The 21,791-nt window shown below is 43.0% G+C and overlaps 2 protein-coding genes across 14 annotated transcripts in view; one reads left to right on the top strand and one right to left on the bottom strand.

The window, feature by feature from the left end:
• Window positions 1–8,477: 8,477 nt before the first annotated feature.
• On the top strand, window positions 8,478–16,999 carry tchp (trichoplein, keratin filament binding). The gene is made up of 13 exons (XM_014172124.2): window positions 8,478–8,624; window positions 8,841–9,046; window positions 9,325–9,535; window positions 9,659–9,715; window positions 10,112–10,180; window positions 10,522–10,695; window positions 11,174–11,286; window positions 11,416–11,482; window positions 11,569–11,741; window positions 11,851–11,932; window positions 12,054–12,239; window positions 12,380–12,523; window positions 16,715–16,999. Exons 2-13 carry the CDS (start codon window positions 8,847–8,849, stop codon window positions 16,745–16,747), a joined length of 1,509 nt encoding a protein of 502 aa, XP_014027599.1. The 5' UTR covers window positions 8,478–8,624; window positions 8,841–8,846; the 3' UTR covers window positions 16,748–16,999.
• A 3,563-nt stretch (window positions 17,000–20,562) lies between these two features.
• Window positions 20,563–21,791, bottom strand: part of git2a (G protein-coupled receptor kinase interacting ArfGAP 2a) — a 29,820-nt gene continuing 28,591 nt past the window's right edge. For all 13 annotated transcript variants that reach the window (XM_045706748.1, XM_045706749.1, XM_014172127.2 and 10 more), the window contains one exon: window positions 20,563–21,613. In XM_045706748.1, the coding sequence (XP_045562704.1) occupies window positions 21,401–21,613 (213 nt within the window). In that variant the 3' untranslated portion in view covers window positions 20,563–21,400. The remainder of the gene's footprint in view (window positions 21,614–21,791) is intronic.

Here is a 21,791-nt window from a genome sequence, read left to right as displayed (position 1 = left end):
TGTCTTATGGCTTGGGGGTAGAGGCTGTTTAGAAGCCTCTTGGACCTAGACTTTGGCGCTCCGGTACTGCTTGCCGTGCGGTAGCAGAGAGAACAGTCCATGACTAGGATGGCTGGAGGCAGGATCCAGTTGCAGAAGGAGGTGTTTAGTCCCAGGGTCCTTAGCTAAGTGATTAGCTATGAGGGGACTATGCTGTTGAACGCTGAGCTGTAGTCAATGAATAGTGTTCTCACATAGGTGTTCCTTTTGTCCAGGTGGCAAAGGGCAGTGTGGAGTGCAAGAGAAATTGCAACATCTGTGGATCTGTTAGGGCAATATGCAAATTGGAGTGGGTCTTGGGTTTCTGGGATAATGGTGTTGATGTGAGCCATGACCAGCCTTTCAAAGCACTTCATGGCTACAGACGTGAGTGCTACGGGTCGGTAGTCATTTAGGCAGGTTACCTTAGTGTTCTTGGGCACAGGGACTATGGTGGTCTGCTTGAAACATGTTGGTATTACAGACTCAGATAGGGAGAGGTTGAAAATGTCAGTGAAGACACTTGCCAGTTGGTCAGCGCATGCTCGGAGTACACATCCTAGTAATCCGTCTGGCCCTGCGGCCTTGTGAATGTTTACCTGTTTAAAAGGTCTTACTCACATCGGCTGCGGAGAGCGTGATCACACAGTCGTCCGGATCAGCTGATGCTCTCATGCATGTTTTAGTGTTACTTGCCTCGAAGAGAGCATAGAAGTAATTTAGCTCGTCTGGTAGGCTCGTGTCACTGGGCAGCTCTTGGCTGTCCTTCTATTGGTGATGCCATTCCATTGACTCCATTCCAGCCATTATTATTGTTGGACTATTCAAGGAGAGTTGGGTTGAAGCCTTAAGTTGCTAAGAGAAGGACAAACTGAATTTTTCATGGAGGACTGGCTTGACGACACAAATGAACACACAATTTATTTTCATCATGAGCAAAAGCTATTGGTTTCTACCCAAAGAAAGAACATTTTGTGATCCATTTAAAAACAAGAGACCAGAAAAATTGATAAAATAATGTGGTGCCAGTAGCAGGAACAGCAGCATTTAGTGGGCAAAACCTGGCATTTTCACACTAATTTATGGTAAATAATGCAAACAACTTCAGTTGCTAATTTCTCTAAACGGGGGAAAAACCATCACCAGATTAACACGAAATACATTACAAAGGATGAAGAATCAATACTCCAAACCGCATCTTTATACTCCTTGTCAAACATAGAGAACTGATACTGTATACTGGTTGTTGGGGTGGTATTGGCATGTGGTGTGGGGGGTCCGTGGGTGGCTTTTAACCATTTTATTGGATTCCTTATGTCCTACCCATTGTTAGGAAGAAATATGGTCCAAATCAGAGGTACTATATTTTTTGAACATTATACAAATTAAAATGGCTAATTTGGGTTCAAATAGCTTAATCTCTGAGAGATAAAATAACATTTCAACAAAATAATGTTTCAGGAATGCTAATCTTGTCTGTTTCTAACTACAGAAATTATTTCAGAACAATCTGAGTGTCAAGAGCTTCTTCATCATCCGATGATATAGCGAAATCGTCGTCTGAAAAGGTGGACCAATATGCAGCAGAGTTGGTGTTCATTTTCTTAATTTATTAACGAACGTTGAACACGAAAAAACAGTAAGCACGACAAATGACAGTTTTGCAGGCTATACATACGCAGTGCAAAAACAATCTCCCACAAATACAAGACAAACACACCCAACTAATATAGGACTTCCAATCAAAGGCAACACCAAACAGCTGCCTTCAATTGGAAGTCCACCCCAATTAACTCAACATAGAAACACACTCACTAGACTACACATAGAAATACATAAACATAGACCATAACTCAAAACCCGGAAATAATAAATCAAACACTCTCCTAACTAACACACCACCCTGAACCACATAAAACAAATACCCTCTGCCACGTCCTGACCAAACTACAATAACAATTAACCCTTATACTGGCCAGGACGTGACACTGAGATGGTGGGTGTTAATCCTCTTTCTTGTGCTTTTTGAGGAGCAGTGACGATTGTGTAGTGGCTTTGCATGCCAGCAAAGCCACAACACAACACAACACAACACTAAACAATACATTACATTAATTGCACTATAGCGGTGACAAACGCTGCCCACAAACTGTTAGGGCCTACATAAAGCTGTCCCAACAGCAGAGTCCCAACAGCAGTCCCAAAACCTTACCACTGCTACACCTGGCTATCAGTGGAGCCTTGTCTGCCAGCGAAACAGTTCATTTACTGCCTTTAAAAAAAACATAGCTGATATGGCTGACTTGTTTAAACAAATGTGGTTTCTACTGACAATTGAGATGTACAAACTATGGCATAAGGGGACGACAAGCGGATAAGAGGCAATCCGTAATTTCGATTAAGGCATTAATGAGCAAACTAGAATGGCCGTAGACAATATAACTATTTGTTCAGCACTTTTGAAATGTACAGCGACAGATTTCAGACATGGGCTGTTCTTACAGTGTACACCAAGCAGAACCGTAGGATAAATAAAGGGGGCAAATAAGCAGACAATGAAATCTCTTACAATATTCAATGACTACATTTCTCAAAAACAGGTTATAGGCTACATGTGCACCACCAAGTCAGAACAGTAGGCGAAATTAAGAGGTGAAAATAGACCAAATTATTAGGATGAGGTACATGGGCTACTAAGAGCTTACTATACAACATAAACTTAGTATTACTTTCTTATCTAAAGTATACATAATTCCCTGGCACTTTACATTTATGGAGCAGCATACAAGACATTTTTGGACTCACCTCATTGTGCTGTGCTCACTTGAACAAGGAGGTAGCGCTGCTGTCCTTCGTGGGCAAATTTTGTCATCAAACTTTGTCATCGAAGTCTGGCATTTTCTGGATTTATGGTGCATTCAAGACAACTGGGAACTCTGAGGGAAAAAAAGTTGAATCATGATGACGTCAGTGATCTTCAGGTCGTAGCTCTAGAAAGAGGCCAGAGTTCCCGATTTACAATTCAGAGTTGGATGAAAGTTCAAAACATATTTTCCCAGTCGTAGCTCGTTTTTCCAGAGTTCCCAGTTGTCTTGAACTCACAGTTAGCCACTGATTCCTTCCAAACCACTTTTTGTTGAATTTGCGATTTCCAAATTGTTGTGTAAGGTTTATGTCCAATGGCCGATGAGCACCGATACATTTTATCTACAATGTCGCTTCATTATTTCTCTTCATATGACAAGGATTAAAATGGATTTGCCAGTAGATTGTTGACTTGATTCATGATGATGACTGCTAGTTAAGATATTGAAAATATGATGATGTTGAAAGTATGATGTCCAATCAAAGGTACTGTAGATATAACGCGATTTGACGTCATTTTATGTGTGGCCAATGACCTTCAGCCTTCTTGGATGGGCACTTCTGATGTAACTCTATGGCAGCACCCAAGGGGCTAGAATGTTCTAAGTCTACCCTTAGACTTGGTGGTGACGTAGTGTCCCCATGAGTGACAGAACACTGAGCTATTCACGGCGCAAAGCTCCATATTTTCTGCTGGCTTGCCCCACCACCACAGAAAGCACTGAGCTAGGCCGAAACACCTGCATTTTGGAGCTCCCTTACTCAAGGAAACAAAAAGAGACCATGTTTGTACAGTGCCTTGCGAAACTATTCGGCCCCCTTGAACTTTTCGACCTTTTGCCACATTTCAGGCTTGAAACATAAAGATATAAAACTGTAATTTTTTGTGAAGAATCAACAACAAGTGGGACACAATCATGAAGTGGAACGAAATTTATTGGATGTTTCAAACTTTTTTAACAAATAAAAAACTGAAAAATTGGGCGTGCAAAATTATTCAGCCCCCTTAAGTTAATACTTTGTAGCGCCACCTTTTGCTGCGATTACAGCTGTAAGTCGCTTGGGGTATGTCTCTATCAGTTTTGCGCATCGAGAGACTGACATTTTTGCCCATTCCTCCTTGCAAAACAGCTCGAGCTCAGTGAGGTTGGATGGAGAGCGTTTGTGAACAGCAGTTTTCAGTTCTTTGCACAGATTCTCGTTTGGATTCAGGTCTGGACTTTGACTTGGCCATTCTAACACCTGGATATGTTTATTTGTGAACCATTCCATTGTAGATTTTGCTTTATGTTTTGGATCATTGTCTTGTTGGAAGACAAATCTCTGTCCCAGTCTCAGGTCTTTTGCAGACTCCATCAGGTTTTCTTCCAGAATGGTCCTGTATTTGGCTCCATCCATCTTCCCATCAATTTTAACCATCTTCCCTGCCCCTGCTGAAGAAAAGCAGGCCCAAACCATGATGCTGCCACCACCATGTTTGACATTGGGGATGATGTGTTCAGGGTGATGAGCTGTGTTGCTTTTACGCCAAACATAACGTTTTGCATTGTTGCCAAAAAGTTCAATTTTGGTTTCATCTGACCAGAGCACCTTCTTCCACATGTTTGGTGTGTCTCCCAGGTGGCCAGTGGCAAACTTTAAACAACACTTTTTATGGATATCTTTAAGAAATGGCTTTCTTCTTGCCACTCTTCCATAAAGGCCAGATTTGTGCAGTATACGACTGATTGCTGTCCTATGGACAGAGTCTCCCACCTCAGCTGTAGATCTCTGCAGTTCATCCAGAGTGATCACGGGCCTCTTGGCGGCATCTCTGATCAGTCTTCTCCTTGTATGAGCTGAAAGTTTAGAGGGACGGCCGGGTCTTCGTAGATTTGCAGTGGTCTGATACTCCTTCAATTTCAATATTATCGCTTGCACAGTGCTCCTTGGGATGTTTAAAGCTTGGGAAATCTCGGACCTGCCTGGTGTGTTCCTTGTTCTTCATGATGCTCTCTGCGCTTTAAACGGACCTCTGAGACTATCACAGAGCAGGTGCATTTATACGGAGACTTGATTACACACAGGTGGATTCTATTTATCATCATTAGTCATTTAGGTCAACATTGGATCATTCAGAGATCCTCACTGAACTTCTGGAGAGAGTTTGCTGCACTGAAAGTAAAGGGGCTGAATAATTTTGCTCGGCCAATTTTTAAGTTTTTTATTTGTTAAAAAAGTTTGAAATATCCAATAAATTTCGTTCCACTTCATGATTGTGTCCCACTTGTTGTTGATTCTTCACAAAAAAGTACAGTTTTATATCTTTATGTTTGAAGCCTGAAATGTGGCAAAAGGTTGAAAAGTTCAAGGGGGCCGAATACTTTCGCAAGGCACTGTACATGGCTTTATTACCTCAATGATATATATACACAATTTTACATTGTTTGCAAACTGATATGTGACACGTATTAATGCCAAAATAACATCCAAAACAGGCAAGCCCCCCAATAAACGTCTTGTATTTTAATTTTATGTTTTGCAAAAAATGTGGAGCTCAAAACAGGTTAACTAGTGTCAGTGGCTGGCAAAATACAATACATCCAGCTGGTCTAAAGCAAAAAAGGTGGAATTAAAAACATGGACCTGGGTTGTAGTGCTGCTTGTATTCTTGGCATTCTTGGCATCCAGATAGCTGACAGGAAGACCACGTCAGTGACTCAACCCACTCAAGTGACGCACCCCTCCCATGGACGGCATGGAAGAACACCAGTAAGCCAGTGACTCAGCCCCTGTAATAGGGTTAGAGGCCGAGAATCCCAGTGGAGAGAGGGGAACCGGCAAGGCAGAGACAGCAAGGGCGGTTCGTTGCTCCAGCCTTTCCGTTCACCTTCACACTCCTGGGCCAGACTATACTTAATCATAGGACCTACTGAAGAGATAAGTCTTCAGTAAAGACTTAAAGGTTGAGACCGAGTCTGCGTCTCTCACATGGGTAGGCAGACCATTCCATAAAAATGGAGCTCTATAGGAGAAAGCCCTACCTCCAGCCGTTTGCTTAGAAATTCTAGGGACAATTAGGAGGCCTGCGTCTTGTGACCGTAGCGTACGTGTAGGTATGTATGGCAGGACCAAATCGGAAAGATAGGTAGGAGCAAGCCCATGTAATGCTTTGTAGGTTAGCAGTAAAACCTTGAAATCAGCCCTTGCCTTAACAGGAAGCCAGTGTAGGGAGGCTAGCACTGGAGTAATATGATCAAATTTTTGGGTTCTAGTCAGGATTCTAGCAGCCGTTTGTTTAGTGCTTTATTCGGGTAGCCGGAAAGTAGAGCATTGCAGTAGTCCAGCCTAGAAGTAACAAAAGCATGGATGAATTTTTCTGCATCATTTTTGGACAGAAAGTTTCTGATTTTTGCAATGTTACGTAGATGGAAAAAAGCTGTCCTTGAAACAGTCTTGATATGTTCTTCAAAAGAGAGATCAGAGTCCAGAGTAACGCCGAGGTCCTTCACAGTTTTATTTGAGACGACTGTACAACCATCCAGATTAATTGTCAGATTCAACAGAAGATCTCTTTGTTTCTTGGGACCTAGAACAAGCATCTCTGTTTTGTCCGAGTTTAAAAGTAGAAAGTTTGCAGCCATCCACTTCTTTATGTCTGAAACACAGGCTTCTAGCGAGGGCAATTTTGGGGCTTCACCATGTTTCATTGAAATGTACAGCTGTGTGTCGTCCGCATAGCAGTGAAATTTAACATTATGTTTTCGAATGACATCCCCAAGAGGTAAAATATATAGTGAAAACAATAGTGGTCCTAAAACGGAACCTTGAGGAACACCGAAATTTACAGTTGATTTGTCAGAGGACAAACCATTCACAGAGACAAACTGATATCTTTCCGACAGATAAGATCTAAACCAGGCCAGAACTTGTCCATGTAGACCAATTTGGGTTTCCAATCTCTCCAAAAGAATGTGGTGATCGATGGTATCAAAAGCAGCACTAAGATCTAGGAGCACGAGGACAGATGCAGAGCCTCGGTCTGACGTCATTAAAAGGTCATTTACCACCTTCACAAGTGCAGTCTCAGTGCTATGATGGGGTCTAAAACCAGACTGAAGCGTTTCGTATACATTGTTTGTCTTCAGGAAGGCAGTGAGTTGCTGCGCAACAGCTTTTTAATTTTTTTTTGAGAGGAATGGAAGACTTGATATAGGCCGATAGTTTTTTATAATTTCTGGGTCAAGATTCGGCTTTTTCAAGAGAGGCTTTATTACTGCCACTTTTAGTGAGCTTGGTACACATCCGGTGGATAGAGAGCCGTTTATTACGTTCAACATAGGAGGGCCAAGCACAGGAAGCAGCTCTTTCAGTAGTTTAGTTGGAATAGGGTCCAGTATGCAGCTTGAGGGTTTAGAGGCCATGATTATTTTCATCATTGTGTCAAGAGATATAGTGCTGAAACACCTTAGTATCTCCCTTGATCCTAGGTCCTGGCAGAGTTGTGCAGATTCAGGACAATGGCGCTTTGGAGGAATACGCAGATTTTAAGAGGAGTCCGTAATTTGCTTTCTAATGATCATGATCTTTTCCTCAAAGAAGTTCATAAATGTATTACTGCTGAAGTGAAAGCCATCCTCCATTTTCGAATGCTGCTTTTTAGTTAGTTTTGCGACAGTATCAAAAAGAAATTTCGGATTGTTCTTATTTTCCTCAATTAAGTTGGAAAAATAGGATGATCGAGCAGCAGTGAGGGCTCTTCGATACTGCACGGTACTGTCTTTCCAAGCTAGTTTGGTGTGGCGCCATTTCCGTTCCAATTTTCTGGAAGCTTGCTTCAGAGCTCGTGTATTTTCTGTATACCAGGGAGCTAGTTTCTTATGACAGATGTTTTTAGTTTTTAGGGGTGCAACTGCATCTAGGGTCATCTATAAGTCTTTGCTAGGTAAAGCACCGCCTTATCTCAGCTCACTGGTCACAATAGCAACACCCACCTGTAGCATGCGCCCCAGCAGGTATATTTCACTGGTGATCCCCATAGCCAACCCCTTCCTTTGGCAGCCTTTCCTTCCAGTTCTCTGCTGCCAACGACTGGAACAAATTGCAAAAATCACTGAAGCTGTAGTCTTATATCGCCCTCTCTAACTTTAAGCATCAGCTGTCAGAGCAGCTTACCGATCACTGTACCTGTACACAGCCAATCTGTGATTAGCACACCCAACTACCTCATCCCCATATTATTACTTACCCTCTTGCTCTTTTGCACCCCAGTATCTCTTCTTGCACATTATCATCTGCACATCTATCACTCCAGTGTTAATGCTAAATTGTAATTATTTCACCTCTATGGCCTATTTATTGCCTACCTCCCTACTCTTCTACATTTGCACACTGTACATTGATTTTTCTATTTTTTCCCCTATTGTGTTATTGACTGTGCGTTTGTTTATGTGTAACTGTGTTGTTGTTTTTTCACACTGCTTTGCTTTATCTTGGTCAGGTCGCAGTTGTAAATGAGAACTTGTTCTCAACTGGCCTACCTGGTTAAATAAATGTGAAATAAAAATAAAATACCTTCATCAATTGCCAATCATTACAATGCCCTACTCATCGAGCTGTTTGACCCTTGTGATGCTCCGTAGTGTAACTAGGAAGTGATTTGGTTACTAAGCGAAACGGGAAGAGAAAGACATCTAAGGATTTTCTCCAGCCGCAAACTAACATAACTTTGAAATTATATTTTGGAGAGGGAACGTTGACTGGTAAGCAATTTGATGCAAAAAGTATTTTTGTAAAGACAAATGTCGATTAGCACTTTCCGCTAGCTAACTTTTGTTAGGACTTTACTGATGGCGTCATCATATTTTGAATCTAGCTATTTACGCTATCTACTGTAGCTAGCAAGTAACGGCTTTTGTCTAACAGAAGCAGTTGGGTCCGTTTCTAAATAGTTAACTGAATAGAGTTTTCCCATCTAGATCTATATGGCTCTACCAACCCTCTCTGCCCACTGGCCGAGTCGAGTTCGTTCTCTGGAAAGACAGATGGTGCGGCAATGCCGGCAGCGGGAACAGGAGGCATGTTGGCGGCAGCAATGGGAGATGAACTCGAAGTACTACAGACAACAGAACGTTGTAAGCAGTAAGCAGGCACACTGGAGTTCTCGTCAATCATACCAGGAGAGGTAGGCCTAATTCTCAAGGGCTGTATTGTTCTTCCACTGTTTTGTTTGTACTTCGGAAACTGATAATTGACTGAGATACTATGATGGGAATTAGGCTATAACTAATTTCATGCTTAAAAAATGTCCTGATTCTCCAGTCCGATCTAGTATTGATCCAACTTTTCTTGTAGTGCAACAGTTCAACAATGATAACAACACCATCAGTAGATCTAATGGATGATACTTGAAAACCATTATCACTAGTTAATGGCTTATCTCCTTTCTCTCCCATCCATCAGTATGTCAGCATACCACAAAGAGAGACTGAAAGAGGAGAAGGTGGTGAGTCTGGAGCAGCGCAGGGAGCGTCTCAGGATCCTGCTCCAGAAGGAGCGGGACCAGCTTGAGGCTGAGTTACGGGATGTTGTCCCTGACAGGAGCACACTGACTAGGCAACTGGTGGACAAGACCGAAGACCTCCGCTCAGGCCGAGAGGAACGAAGGAAGAAGGTATAGAGGCATCAACCTCATCCGGTTTATTCCTCAAAAACACATAACATACACGAGCACTGAGCTGGCAGAACGCATGACCATTGACCTATGATTTTTATGTTTTACTATTCCACCACACAGCTAGCAGAAGAGCTGTTGAAGGAGCACTGGAAGAGAAACAACCCTGAGTTGCGGAAGGTTAGTGGCCGATTGTATCTGTCTTTTAATGAGAATTGGAGGTTTAGGATGCCATGAATAGCCCTTGACAGTTCATCACAACAACGAGTGTTTCTTATTGGACAAGTCCTTCCCGTTTCAGTCCATTTGGTGCGTAATGAACACAACACTGATGACTAAGTGCTGTATGGTACATCTGAAGAGACCTGACAGTTTTTTTTGTCAAGAAGTACACTTGATCTGGAAACCAAAGGGCTTGTGATGCAATTGTTCCATGTCTTTCTGTGAACCTGACTCCTGGATTGATGTCAGAGTACAAAATAAACCCCATGATATCCCTTCCCTTTAAAGTCAGGTTTATCAGTGTCAATGTCTCGTCTGTGTATCGAATCCTGATTGAACTGTTTGTGTCTACAGGTCGAGTCAACCTTACATAAAGATCATGTGGTGAGCCAATGGCAGACACAGACCTTGGTGAAAAAACAGGTATGCGCTCAATGCTACAGCCAGTATTACCTTTCTGTCACAGGCTTTAGTTCACTTCAGTTAGTGCGCTTTAACTCAGGGTTGAGTATTTAATTTCAAGATGGTCATTAGTATTTATAGAGCATTCTTTAAACTGTGAGTACAGTATTCTTTTACGGAAATAAACTCTAATTAGACTACTCTTTTCTCAGGGTGCAAAATAAGACCTTCCTTAAATGTGTGGATATCCACAATGCTTTTTCAAAATAGACAAATAGCGTAGACATATCTTAAACTGATTCTCTATCATCGAAAGACAATGAAGTGGTAATCAAAAGTAATCCCTGCATTGAAACCTGCAGCATGAGGAGGCAGCCCAGGAGGAGAAGAGGCGCTTTGAGAATGAATATGAGACGAGTCGACGGGAGGCGCTGGAGAGGATGAAGCAGGCAGAGGAGAGAAGAAGAGGAGAGGACCGGGAGAGAGCCAAGGAGCTCCGCAAACAGATGGAAGAGCTCAAGCTCCGGGAGGAAGAGGTAAGCAAGCAGCTGTCGTTCAGTCTCTGGACACTTTAGTTCTGCAAAGGAGGAAAATGGTACTGTTAAACCATAGGAAGAAGCACCGTACATGGTGTAGTGCATTGAGTAAAGCAAGGCTATGGAGACCAGTCAGATGACATATTACTAATAATTTGTGTCCATTTCAGAAAATGTGTCTTGCATCTCATCTCAAACTCAACAGCATCACCACATATACTGCATAAATACATTCAACAATATAAATCACAAGCAAAATTTCAACAAAAACAACACGTGGATACAGTCCATGGGGTAAGCAACATTTCAGATTCATGGGGGTGGCGGGCAGTCATTTGTTTGATACTGGTGGGGAGGAATGATTTCTGGTATTGGCAGCCTGTTGGTAAGACCTGGTAGTCCTGCATAAGCCTAATTTGGAATTACACTGTAAATGCTGGTAGTGTGACTGAGCCCCTATGGTATCTCTGTTTCTCAGGCCAGGTGTCTGAAGAAGGAGCAGGAGGCCCTGCTGTCCCAGCGCTGGGAGGTGGAGAAGCTGGAGGAGGAGAGAAGGAAGGTGGAGGAGTGCCACAAGAAATCTGAAATGGGGTAAGTGACTCTCCGATTGGAAGAGTTCAGTCAAGGATGAAAACTATAAATAAACCATCTGGACTGAAAAACTGCCTCATGTCCAGTAGTTGTTGTTCTGTGGTTTGATCAAACTGTTTCCTTACTCAGGCGATTCTTGACCCGCCAGTACCGCACCCAACTGAAGAGGAGAGCCCAGCAGGTGCAGGAGGAGCTGGTTTGTCCGCTTGTTTTTTTTAATTGCTCAGCTGTATGTGAATTGACACACCCTTCACTGCTTGCAATGCCTGTGTTGTTCACCAGGAGGCAGACCGCAAGATTCTGGCAGTCCTGCTGGAGGGGGAGCAGGAGGACCAGCGTCTGGAAAGTGTGCGGCGGGAGAGGGCAGTGGCGGATGCTGCCTGGATGAAGCACGTCATTGAGGAGCAGCTCCAGCTGGAGAGGGAGAGGGAGGCAGAGTTTGACGTCCTGTACCGGTCAGTAGAACCAATACTATCATGACTCCCCCTGCCAGTCTAGGTCTGACTATGGGGTGGAGATCTGCGTTTGTATTGCAAAGTTAAATTATTGGTCTTGTCTTGTCAGGGAGGAGGCCCAGCGTGTTTGGGAGAAGCGGGAGGCGGAGTGGGAGAAGGAGAGGAGAGCCAGGGAGAGGCTTATGCAGGAGGTGAGTGGGCCTGAGGGGAAGGGAGGGTAGGACATGAGCAACACACCAAGGAGTGCGAAGCTTGCGTCTTTGTATCTACAGAAGACTAGAGAATCCAAGCGTCTCCTTTTCTCCCTGGAAGGTTCTGGCAGGCAGACAGCTGCAGCTGGATGTCAAGATGCAGGACAACCGTCAGGCTCAGGAGGAGTCTCTGAGGAGGCGCGAGGAGCTGATCGAAGAGCTAGAGCTGGAGCGGCAGACCAGACGCCAAGAGAGGGAGGAGGACGAGGGTCACAGGACGGCTCGGATGCAGGAGATCAATGCACAGGTTGGCGGGGGCCTTCAAACTCCAATTCTAAAAGGATGTATGAAAGGCCTTGAACAGCCTGTGTTGACCTGGGTCAGTTGTTGACCTGGGTTAGAGGATGAAGCTGTCTAATGTGGCTCATTGTTCTCTCTCCCCTGCAGGTGGAGCAGCGGCGTCGGGAGCAGTGGGAAGAGCAGCGACGGAGGGAGCAGATGGAGGAGGTAGAGAGGGAGGCCCTGAGGCTGCAGGAGGAGGAGCTGAGGCTGGAGACTCATAGAATGGCCCAGCAGGGCTACCAGGACAAGGTACTGAACCACGGTCCTGTTCATTTGGGCACACAATATCAACATTTTTACCTGGCAGCTATACAGATAACAATTCATTTGGAAAATATACTGAACAAAAATAGAAACGCAACATGCAACAATTTCAAACATTTTACTAAGTTTCAGTATATACAGTATCTCACAGAAGCGAGTACACCCCTCACATTTTTGTAAATATGAGTATATCTTTTCTTCAGTGTTGTCACATGAAATGACACTTTGCTACAATGTAAAGTAGTGAGTGTACAGCTTGTATAACAGTGTAAATTTGCTGTCCCCTCAAAATAACACAACACACAGCCATTAATGTCTAAACCGGTGGCAACAAAAGTGAGTACACCCCTAAGTGAAAATGTCCAAATTGGGCCCAATTAGCCATTTTCCCTCCCCGGTGTCATGTGACTCGTTAGTGTTACAAGGTCTCAGGTGTGAATGGGGAGCAGGTGGGTTAAATTTGGTGTCATCGCTCTCATACTGACTGGTCACCGGAAGTTCAACATGGCACCTCATGGCAAAGAACTCTCTGAAGATCTGAAAAAAAGAATTGTTGCTCTACATAAAGATGGCCTGGGCTATAAGAAGATTGCCAAGACCCTGAAACTGAGCTGCAGCACGGTGGCCAAGACCATACAGCGGTTGAACAGGACAGGTTCCACTCAGAACAGGCCTCGCCACGGTCGACCAAAGAAGTTGAGTGCACGTGCTCAGCGTCATATCCAGAGGTTGTCTTTGGGAAATAGACATATGAGTGCTGCCAGCATTGCTGCAGAGGTTGAAGGGGTGGGGGGTCAGCCTGTCAGTGCTCAGACCATACGTCACACAGTGCATCAAATTAGTCTGCATGGCTGTCGTCCCAGAAGGAAGCCTCTTCTAAAGATGATGCACAAGAAAGCCCGCAAATTGTTTGCTGAAGACAAGCAGACTAAGGACATGGATTACTGGAACCATGTCCTGTGGTCTGATGAGACCAAGATAAACTTATTTGGTTCAGATGGTGTCAAGCGTGTGTGGCGGCAACCAGGTGAGGAGTACAAAGACAAGTGTGTCTTGCCTACAGTCAAGCATGGTGGTGGGAGTGTCATGGTCTGGGGCTGCATGAGTGCTGCCGGCACTGGGGAGCTACAGTTCATTGAGGGAACCATGAATGACAACATGTACTGTGACATATTGAAGCAGAGCATGATCCCCTCCCTTCGGAGACTGGGCCGCAGGGCAGTATTCCAACATGATAACGACCCCAAACACACCTCCAAGACGACCACTGCCTTGCTAAAGAAGCTGAGGGTAAAGGTGATGGACTGGTCAAGCATGTCTCCAGACCTAAACCCTATTGAGCATCTGTGGGGCATCCTCAAACGGAAGGTGGAGGAGTGCAAGGTCTCTAACATCCACCAGCTCCGTGATGTCGTCATGGAGGAGTGGAAGAGGACTCCAGTGGTAACCTGTGAAGCTCTGGTGAACTCCATGCCCAAGAGGGTTAAGGCAGTGCTGGAAAATGATGGTGGCCACACAAAATATTGACACTTTGGGCCCAATTTGGATATTTTCACTTAGGGGTGTACTCACTTTTGTTGCCACCGGTTTAGACATTAATGGCTGTGTGTTGTGTTATTTTGAGGGGACAGCAAATTTACACTGTTATACAAGCTGTACACTCACTACTTTACATTGTAGCAAAGTGTCATTTCTTCAGTGTTGCCACATAAAAGATATACTCAAATATTTACAAAAATGTGAGGGGTGTACTCACTTTTGTGAGATACTGTATATGGAAATCAGTAAATTGGAATACATTCATTAGACCTGAATCTATGGATTTCACATGACTGGGAATACAGATATGAATCTGATGGTCACAGATACAGTACATTAAAATTATAGGGGTGTGGATCAGAAAACCAGTCTATCTGGTGTGACCACCATTTGCCTCATGCAGTGCAACACATCTCCTTCGCATAGAGTTGATTGGGCTGTTGATTGTGGAATGTTTTCCCACTTCTCTTCAATGCCTTTGCGAAGTTGCTGGATATTGGTGGGAACTGCAACAGGCTGTTGTCGTGTCTTGGCTATCATTAATGTTATGACGATTGTTTTATCAAATCAATTAACTATGTTTAATTATTACATTGATTAAATTAATCATCACAACCATTAACTCATTAGCAATCTTGGGGCACCACAGAAAAAGTTTATTTAACGAGTTACCGTTTTCTGAATGAACTCTTAAAGATATAAAGATCTCTTACATTTCAGTGACTCAGTCATTAATTAATTGTTACCTTCTATCAGTCTCATTCTGAACGTTGACTTCAAATCTGCACAAACCCTAGTCTCCATGATGAATCAGCGATAGTAAATAAATACACCAATTTGTGTAACTAAATAATCACACAGAATTACATAAACACACACACAGTATAGTTATTGGTTACTAACACAATGCAATGAAAGGTCCCTAGTGGACTAAACCGATATGATGGCTTGTTACACAAAATGAAAAGGGAGGGGAATGTAAGAAAGAGTGGGAGAAAAGACTTCACTATTGTACATACAGCTGATAACTATGCTCATTTGAAAACAATTGCAATGTACATATTTACGATTGTATGCCTTTGTTGTCTCTGTGTTGAAATCACCGGTCCATTTTCTGAAGTCAGTTGACAGAAATTCTCTGGTTGTCCACCAGAGGTCCCCATGTCCTTTGTAGTCGTAGCTTGTTCAGCGGCTCTGTTCCTTAGAATAGAGTGGTGAGAGGAAATTGTTCTTTGTCTCTCGTCTTCGGTCGAGTTTCCTAGACCATTTTACATATACAGAGCAGACTGTGAATGTGTAGTATTTCGTTTTGTAGATTTCTTAACCATTTGTAACATATTCCGCTGGCGCTGCACGTAGTTGGTCTATAGAGTCTAAACATTCGAGACGTCCGGTTCACACCGTCCGCCTGCTTGGTCTTTTTTAAATATTTTTTATTTAACCTTTATTTAACTAGGCAAGTCAGTTAAAAACAAATTCTTATTTACAATGATGGCCTAGGAACAGTGGGTTAACTGCCTTGTTCAGGGGTCTCTATTGTCTAACCATTTCAACATGTAGCCACAGCTCCATGCTCTCTGATCTTGTAGAGATGTTCTTCTCTGTTAAAAGTTTGAGTTTCTAGCCATTCCGTACCTTTCAGCTCACACTGTCGGTCTCACTGGCCTAATGTACATTTTGTCACGAGTCCTATTTCAGCACTCGAGGGGTAATGTCTTTGCTCACGTGGGTGTGGTGACTGAGTGGTTGACTTCCTATGAAAAACAATTCTCTCATTTAGAAGGCTAACATCACATTACATCTTCCCACAAATAGTTTCATATTTCTGGTAGCTATGATCCTCACCCAAAAGGGCAAGTCATGACACTGTCGTACACGTCGATCCAGAGCGTCTCAAACAGCTCAATTTGTGACATGTCTGGTGAGTATGCAGGCCATGGAAGAACTGGGACATTTTCAGCTTCTAGGAATTGTGTACAGATCCTTGTGACATGGGGCCGTGCATTATCATGCTGAAACATGAAGTGATGGCGGCGGATGAATGCAATTGTGTTCGTTGTCCGTAGCTTATGCCTGCCCATACCATATCTCCACCACCACCATGGGGCATTCTGTTCACACAACGCCATACACGTGGTCTGCAGTTGAGGCTGGTTGGACGTACTGTCAAATTCTCTCAATTGACATTGGAGGCGGCTTATGGTAGAGAAATTATCATTAAATCTTCTGTAACAGCTCTGGTGGACATTCCTGCAGTCACAGCATGACAAGTGCACGCTCCATCAACTTGAGACATCTGTGGCATTGTGTTGTGTGACAACCACTATTTTGTGTAAATATCATGCTGTTTAATCAGCTTCTTGATATGCCACACCTATCAGGTGGATGGATTATCTTGTCAAAGGAGAAATTTGTGCGCAAAATCTGAGAGACGCTTTTGTGCATATGGAAAATTCTAGCATCTTTTATTTCAGCTCATGAAACATGGGACCAACACTTTACATGTTGCATTTATATTTTTGTTCAGTGTATAAGCCTATTGCGGTTAATTTGGATTGATATCTTACCATGTTTGCTCTTAATTGCTAAAGCACTTGATTAGTTTTGTCCCATATTCATACAGTCTTCCTCTCATAGATTCGTAGCAGACCCCGATCAGCCTGGACATGAGGATCCTGTAAGGCCAAAAAAGACACAGCACAATCATGTTTTTATACACATTTGTACAAAATGTTAATCCTAATGAGTTTAAAATTTATCAAGTATTCCAACACCATGCTCGTCAGTTGCAGAAAGTGGTTGTAGAGTTTGTTACAAAATGGTGTGTAAGAGATAGCATTACAATCTTGGGTTTTATGTTTATATACTCTTTTTATGATTTAATTGTGAATTTTTTCATTAAAATAAATCACTTCTTCTTTGCACGTTTTTCTGCTCTCATGGACAAAGCACATCACACAAGAATATAACAAACAATTACTTGGTCATTAATAGACAGAATAACCACATTATCACAAATACAACATGAGAAGGTTCATTCTAAATTACTTTTATATAAAAACACTGCATCTATGATAACTGCAGGACTGACACCTATTGAAAGTCCATTCAGAACAAGAGAAGCACTGAGGGACATTTCCTTGATCACATTTCAAGTACATTATAACACAGCTCTGAACCATCTGCTAATAATGACGACCATCCGCTGGCAGAATTGTAGAGGAGATATTTACTGGGGATATCTACAATCCTATCCAATTAGTTGCACATTTAATAAAAAGTTATCAGCATTACAAAATGGAGCACAAAAACACACGGAAGAGGGAAAATGATTCATAAGCTGCAAATCTAGCTATGGTCACAGCACTAACACTGTTCTAGTACACAAACAAATACAGAACCCTGTCTACCATCTTAGTGGTTCAAAAAAGATATCACTAGAATTCAATACAAACAACATATTGCTGGTGAAGAGCATCATTTGCCCCCCTGAATAAGTGTTGATATGCAATAGTAGGCATAGATAGCTGTAGATGTATTTCAAAATGGAAGCAATAACACTTGGACAGGGGAGGCACATTGGCATTGCAGGGATACGCAAATGTGCACAGATGAGAGATAGTTCAAGTCAGTTCCAAATCTCCCAACATTCCTTCCTACACTTGCTGGAATTGTTTTAAATTATACATTAGAATTCCATAGTTAGGTTACAGCAGGGATCATCAACTAGATTTAGCTGCAGGACAATTTTTTTGTTGGGTGAATGTTCAGGGGGCCGGAACATAAATACTAATAATTTGTAGACTGCAAATTGACCGCAAGAAGCCCAAACAGATTGTTTTAGTCAAACCTATCATTTCAAACCTTGCTTACATTTGTATACAATCATGTGAGTCTCTATTATGCTTTGGAACAGATTTCATATTAAAATCACTGGAAAAAAAAATATATACAGTACCAGTCAAAAGTTGACACACGTTCTCATTTAAGGGTTTTTCTTTTACTATTTTCTACATTGTAGAATAATAGTGAAGACATCAACTATGAAATAACACACATGGGATCATGTAGTAACCAAAAGTGTTTAACAAATCAATATATTTTAAGTAGCCACCCTTTTGCCTTGATGACAGCTTTGCACACTTGACATTCTCTCAACCAGCTTCACTTGGAATGCTTTTCCAACAGTCTTGAAGGAGTTCCCACATATGCTGAGCACATGTTGGTTGATTTAACTTCACTGCGATCAAACTCATCCCAAACCATCTCAATTGGTTTGAGGTCAGGTGATTGTGGAGGCCAGGTCATCTGATGCAGTACTCCATCACTCTCCTTCTTGGTCAAATAGCCCTGACACAGCCTGGAGGTGTGTTGGGTCATTCACCTGTTGAAAAACAAATTACAGTCCCACTTAGTGCAAACCAGATGGGATGGCGTATCGCTGCAGAATGCTGTTGTAGCCATGCTGGTTAAGTGTGCCTTGAATTCTAAATAAATCAGACTGCCCATGAAGAAACTTTCAAAGTCCTTGAAATTTTACAGATTGACTGACCATGTCTTAAAGTAATGATGGACTATCGTTTCCCTTTGCTTATTTGGGCTGTTCTTGCCATAATATGGACTTGGTCTTTTACCAAATAGGGTTATCTTCTGTATACCACCCCTACCTTGTCACAAACGCATTGAGGAGGAAATAAACTGCACAAATTATCTTAAGGCACACCTGTTAATTGAAATGCATTCCAGGTGACCTCATGAAGCTGGTTGAGAGAATGCCAAGTGTGCGCAAAGCTGTAATCAAGGCAAAGGGTGGCTTCTTTGAAGAATCTCATAAAATATTTAGATTTGTTTAACACTTTTTTGGTTATTACATGTGTTATTTCATAGTTTTGATGTCTTCACTATTATTCTACAATGTAGAAAATAGTCCAAATAAAGAAAAACCCTGTAATTAGTAGTTGTGTCCAAACTTTTGACTGGTAGTATATATACACACACACTTATTTTTCGGAGCAAAATAAATGTAAAAAAACTCAGCAAAAAAATAAACATCCTCTCACTGTAAACTGTGTTTATTTTCAGCAAACGTATATATATTTGTATGAAAATAACAAGATTCAACAACTGAGACAAACTGAACAAGTTCCACAGAAATGGAATAATGTGTCCCTGAACAAAGGGGGGGGGGTTCAAAATCAAAGTAACAGTCAGTATCTGGTGTGGCCACCAGCTGCATTAAGTACTGCAGTGCATCTCCTCCTCATGGACTGCACCAGATTTGCCAGTTCTTGCTGTGAGATGTTACCCCACTCTTCCACCAAGGCACCTGCAAGTTCCCAGACATTTCTGGGGGGAATGGCCCTAGCCCTCACCCTCTGATCCAACAGGTCCCAGACGTGCTCAATGGGATTAAGATCCGGGCTCTTCGCTAGCCATGGCAGAACACTGACATTCCTGTCTTGCAGGAAATCACACACAGAATGAGCAGTATGGCTGGTGGTATTGTCATGCTGGAGGGTCATGTCAGGATAAGCCTGCAGGAAGGGTACCACATGAGGGAGGAGGATGTCTTCCTTATAACACACAGCATTGAGATGACAAGCTCAGTCCGATGATGCTGTGACACACCACCCCAGACCATGACGGACCCTCCACCTCCAAATCGATCCCGCTCCAGAGTACAGGCCTCGGTGTAACGCTCATTCCTTCAACGTTAAATGTGAATCCGACCATCATCCCTGGTGAGACAAAACCGCGACACGTCAGAGAAGAGCACTTTTTGCCAGCCTTGTCTGGTCCAGCGATGGTGGGTTTGTGCCCATAGGCGATGATGTTGCCGGTAATGTCTGGTGAGGACCTGCCTTACTACAGGCCTACAAGCCCTCCGTCCAGCCTCTCTCAGCCTATTGCGGACAGTCTGAGCACTGATGGAGGGATTGTGCATTCCTGGTGTAACTCGGGCAGTTGTTGTTGCCATCCTGTACCTGTCCCGCAGGTGTGATGTTCGGATGTACCGATCCTGTGCAGGTGTTGTTACACGTGGTCTGCCACTGCGAGGACGATCAGCTGTCCGTCCTGTCTCCATGTAGCGCTGTCTTAGGCGTCTCAGTACGGACATTGCAATTTATTGCCCTGGCCACATCTGCAGTCCTCATGCCTCCTTGCAGCATGCCTAAGGCATGTTCACGCAGATGAGCAGGGACCCTGGGCATCTTTCTTTTGGTGTTTTTTTGGAGTCAGTAGAAAGGCCTCTTTAATGTCCTAAGTTTTCATAACTGTGACCTTAATTGCCTACCGTCTGTAAGCTGTTAGTGTCTTAATGACCATTCCACACGTGCATGTTAATTAAATGTTTTATGCTTCATTGAACAAGCATGGGAAAGTGTTTAAACCCTTGAAGATCTGTGAAGTTATTTGGAATTTTACAAATAATCTTTGAAAGACGGTCCTGAAAAAGGGACGTTTATTTTTTTGCTTAGTTTATATACAGTACCAGTCAAAAGTTTGGACACAACTACTCATTCCAGGGTTTTTCTGGAGTGGGGGGGGGGGGCAAATTAAACCACCCGCGGGCCACCAGTTGGGGAACCCTTGGTTACAGTATAATGATATTACGTAGCACCAATGTGTGTAACGTATATGTTATTCACTAATAACAGCATTATGGCTTAATCATAGCTTTCACAACATTCTAGACCACGTGCAATACTGTAATGGGCTGCTTAAATTCACTTCCAGGCCACAAGCTGGACCGGGGACCGCCAGTTTGAGACTCCTGGTTCAGATAAGGAGCATCAAAGTGGATGACAAGCCTTTTTTAAGAAGGAGGGTATAGGCGATAGTTGGGAGTAAAACATTTCTTCTTTGTGGGCGAGGAAGATGTATCTAGAACCACAAAAAAACAAATCAAGTGCGGTTTAGAAACTGCACATTAGCAACGAAGGATCTCCACAATCATCTTGTCAGTATCTGGCTGTACTGTAGATTCCTGAAGTAGCTCACGACAAACCAAGTCCATAGAAATAAATCTACTAGTACAGCCTCTCCCTTGCAGTTAGTAGAGCTCTGGACACTTTCCCATAGCTGAAGTTCAGTCTTCTTTTTGTCCCAATGTTTTAACTTCAACACTCTTTATAATTGCGTACATTTGTCTTTAAATAAAAAATGACATGCAAATATCACATACACATTAAAAACAGGAAATAACAGATTTTTTTTTATATATATTTTTTACAACAAAGTTAAAGGATGAACAATACGTGGAGACATTTCAGGCCTTCAGATCTCTAAAAGGCCTGTGACGGGCGGCAGTGGTTATAATGGTCAGTTGCTGTTCTCCTTGGTGGTAATGGTGACAAGCTGCTTGGCCGCTTTGGCGATGTCATAGGCACACTGGATAACCTGCTGGGTGACCAACTGCATGTCGGGCCCTGGACCTCCCTCTGGGGGCACTGCCTTCTGACACTCTCCCTGGAGCCGGAAGGCGCTGGACGTCAACAGGCGCAGGGGTCCTCGCACTGTCTCCGAACGTCGTCTCTGAAAGGTGAGATGAGGTTACAGGTAACCAGTAAGGGGTTCAACACATCACAACACATAAGCAAACTTTATTTCTATACCACATTTCTTAGAGGATGCAATACAAATTGATAATACAAGGTGAGGGGGAAAGGGTTAAAAGGCCTTTGCGTGTGTGTGATGGTGGTACCATGGAGCG

This window comes from Salmo salar, chromosome ssa24, assembly GCF_905237065.1.
Source record: "Salmo salar chromosome ssa24, Ssal_v3.1, whole genome shotgun sequence".
Lineage (NCBI taxonomy): Eukaryota > Metazoa > Chordata > Actinopteri > Salmoniformes > Salmonidae > Salmo > Salmo salar.
This window is presented reverse-complemented; position numbering and strand designations above follow the sequence as displayed.

What these genes read in the sequence shown, in the direction of transcription:
- tchp (XM_014172124.2), top strand. Translation starts at nt 8,847, where the DNA reads ATGGCTCTACCAACCCTCTCTGCCCACTGGCCGAGTCGAGTTCGTTCT. An exon ending in CGTCAATCATACCAGGAGAG is followed by an intron (nt 9,047 to 9,324) that starts GTAGGCCTAATT and finishes CCCATCCATCAG; the next exon opens with TATGTCAGCATACCACAAAG. An exon ending in GAGTTTGACGTCCTGTACCG is followed by an intron (nt 11,742 to 11,850) that starts GTCAGTAGAACC and finishes TTGTCTTGTCAG; the next exon opens with GGAGGAGGCCCAGCGTGTTT.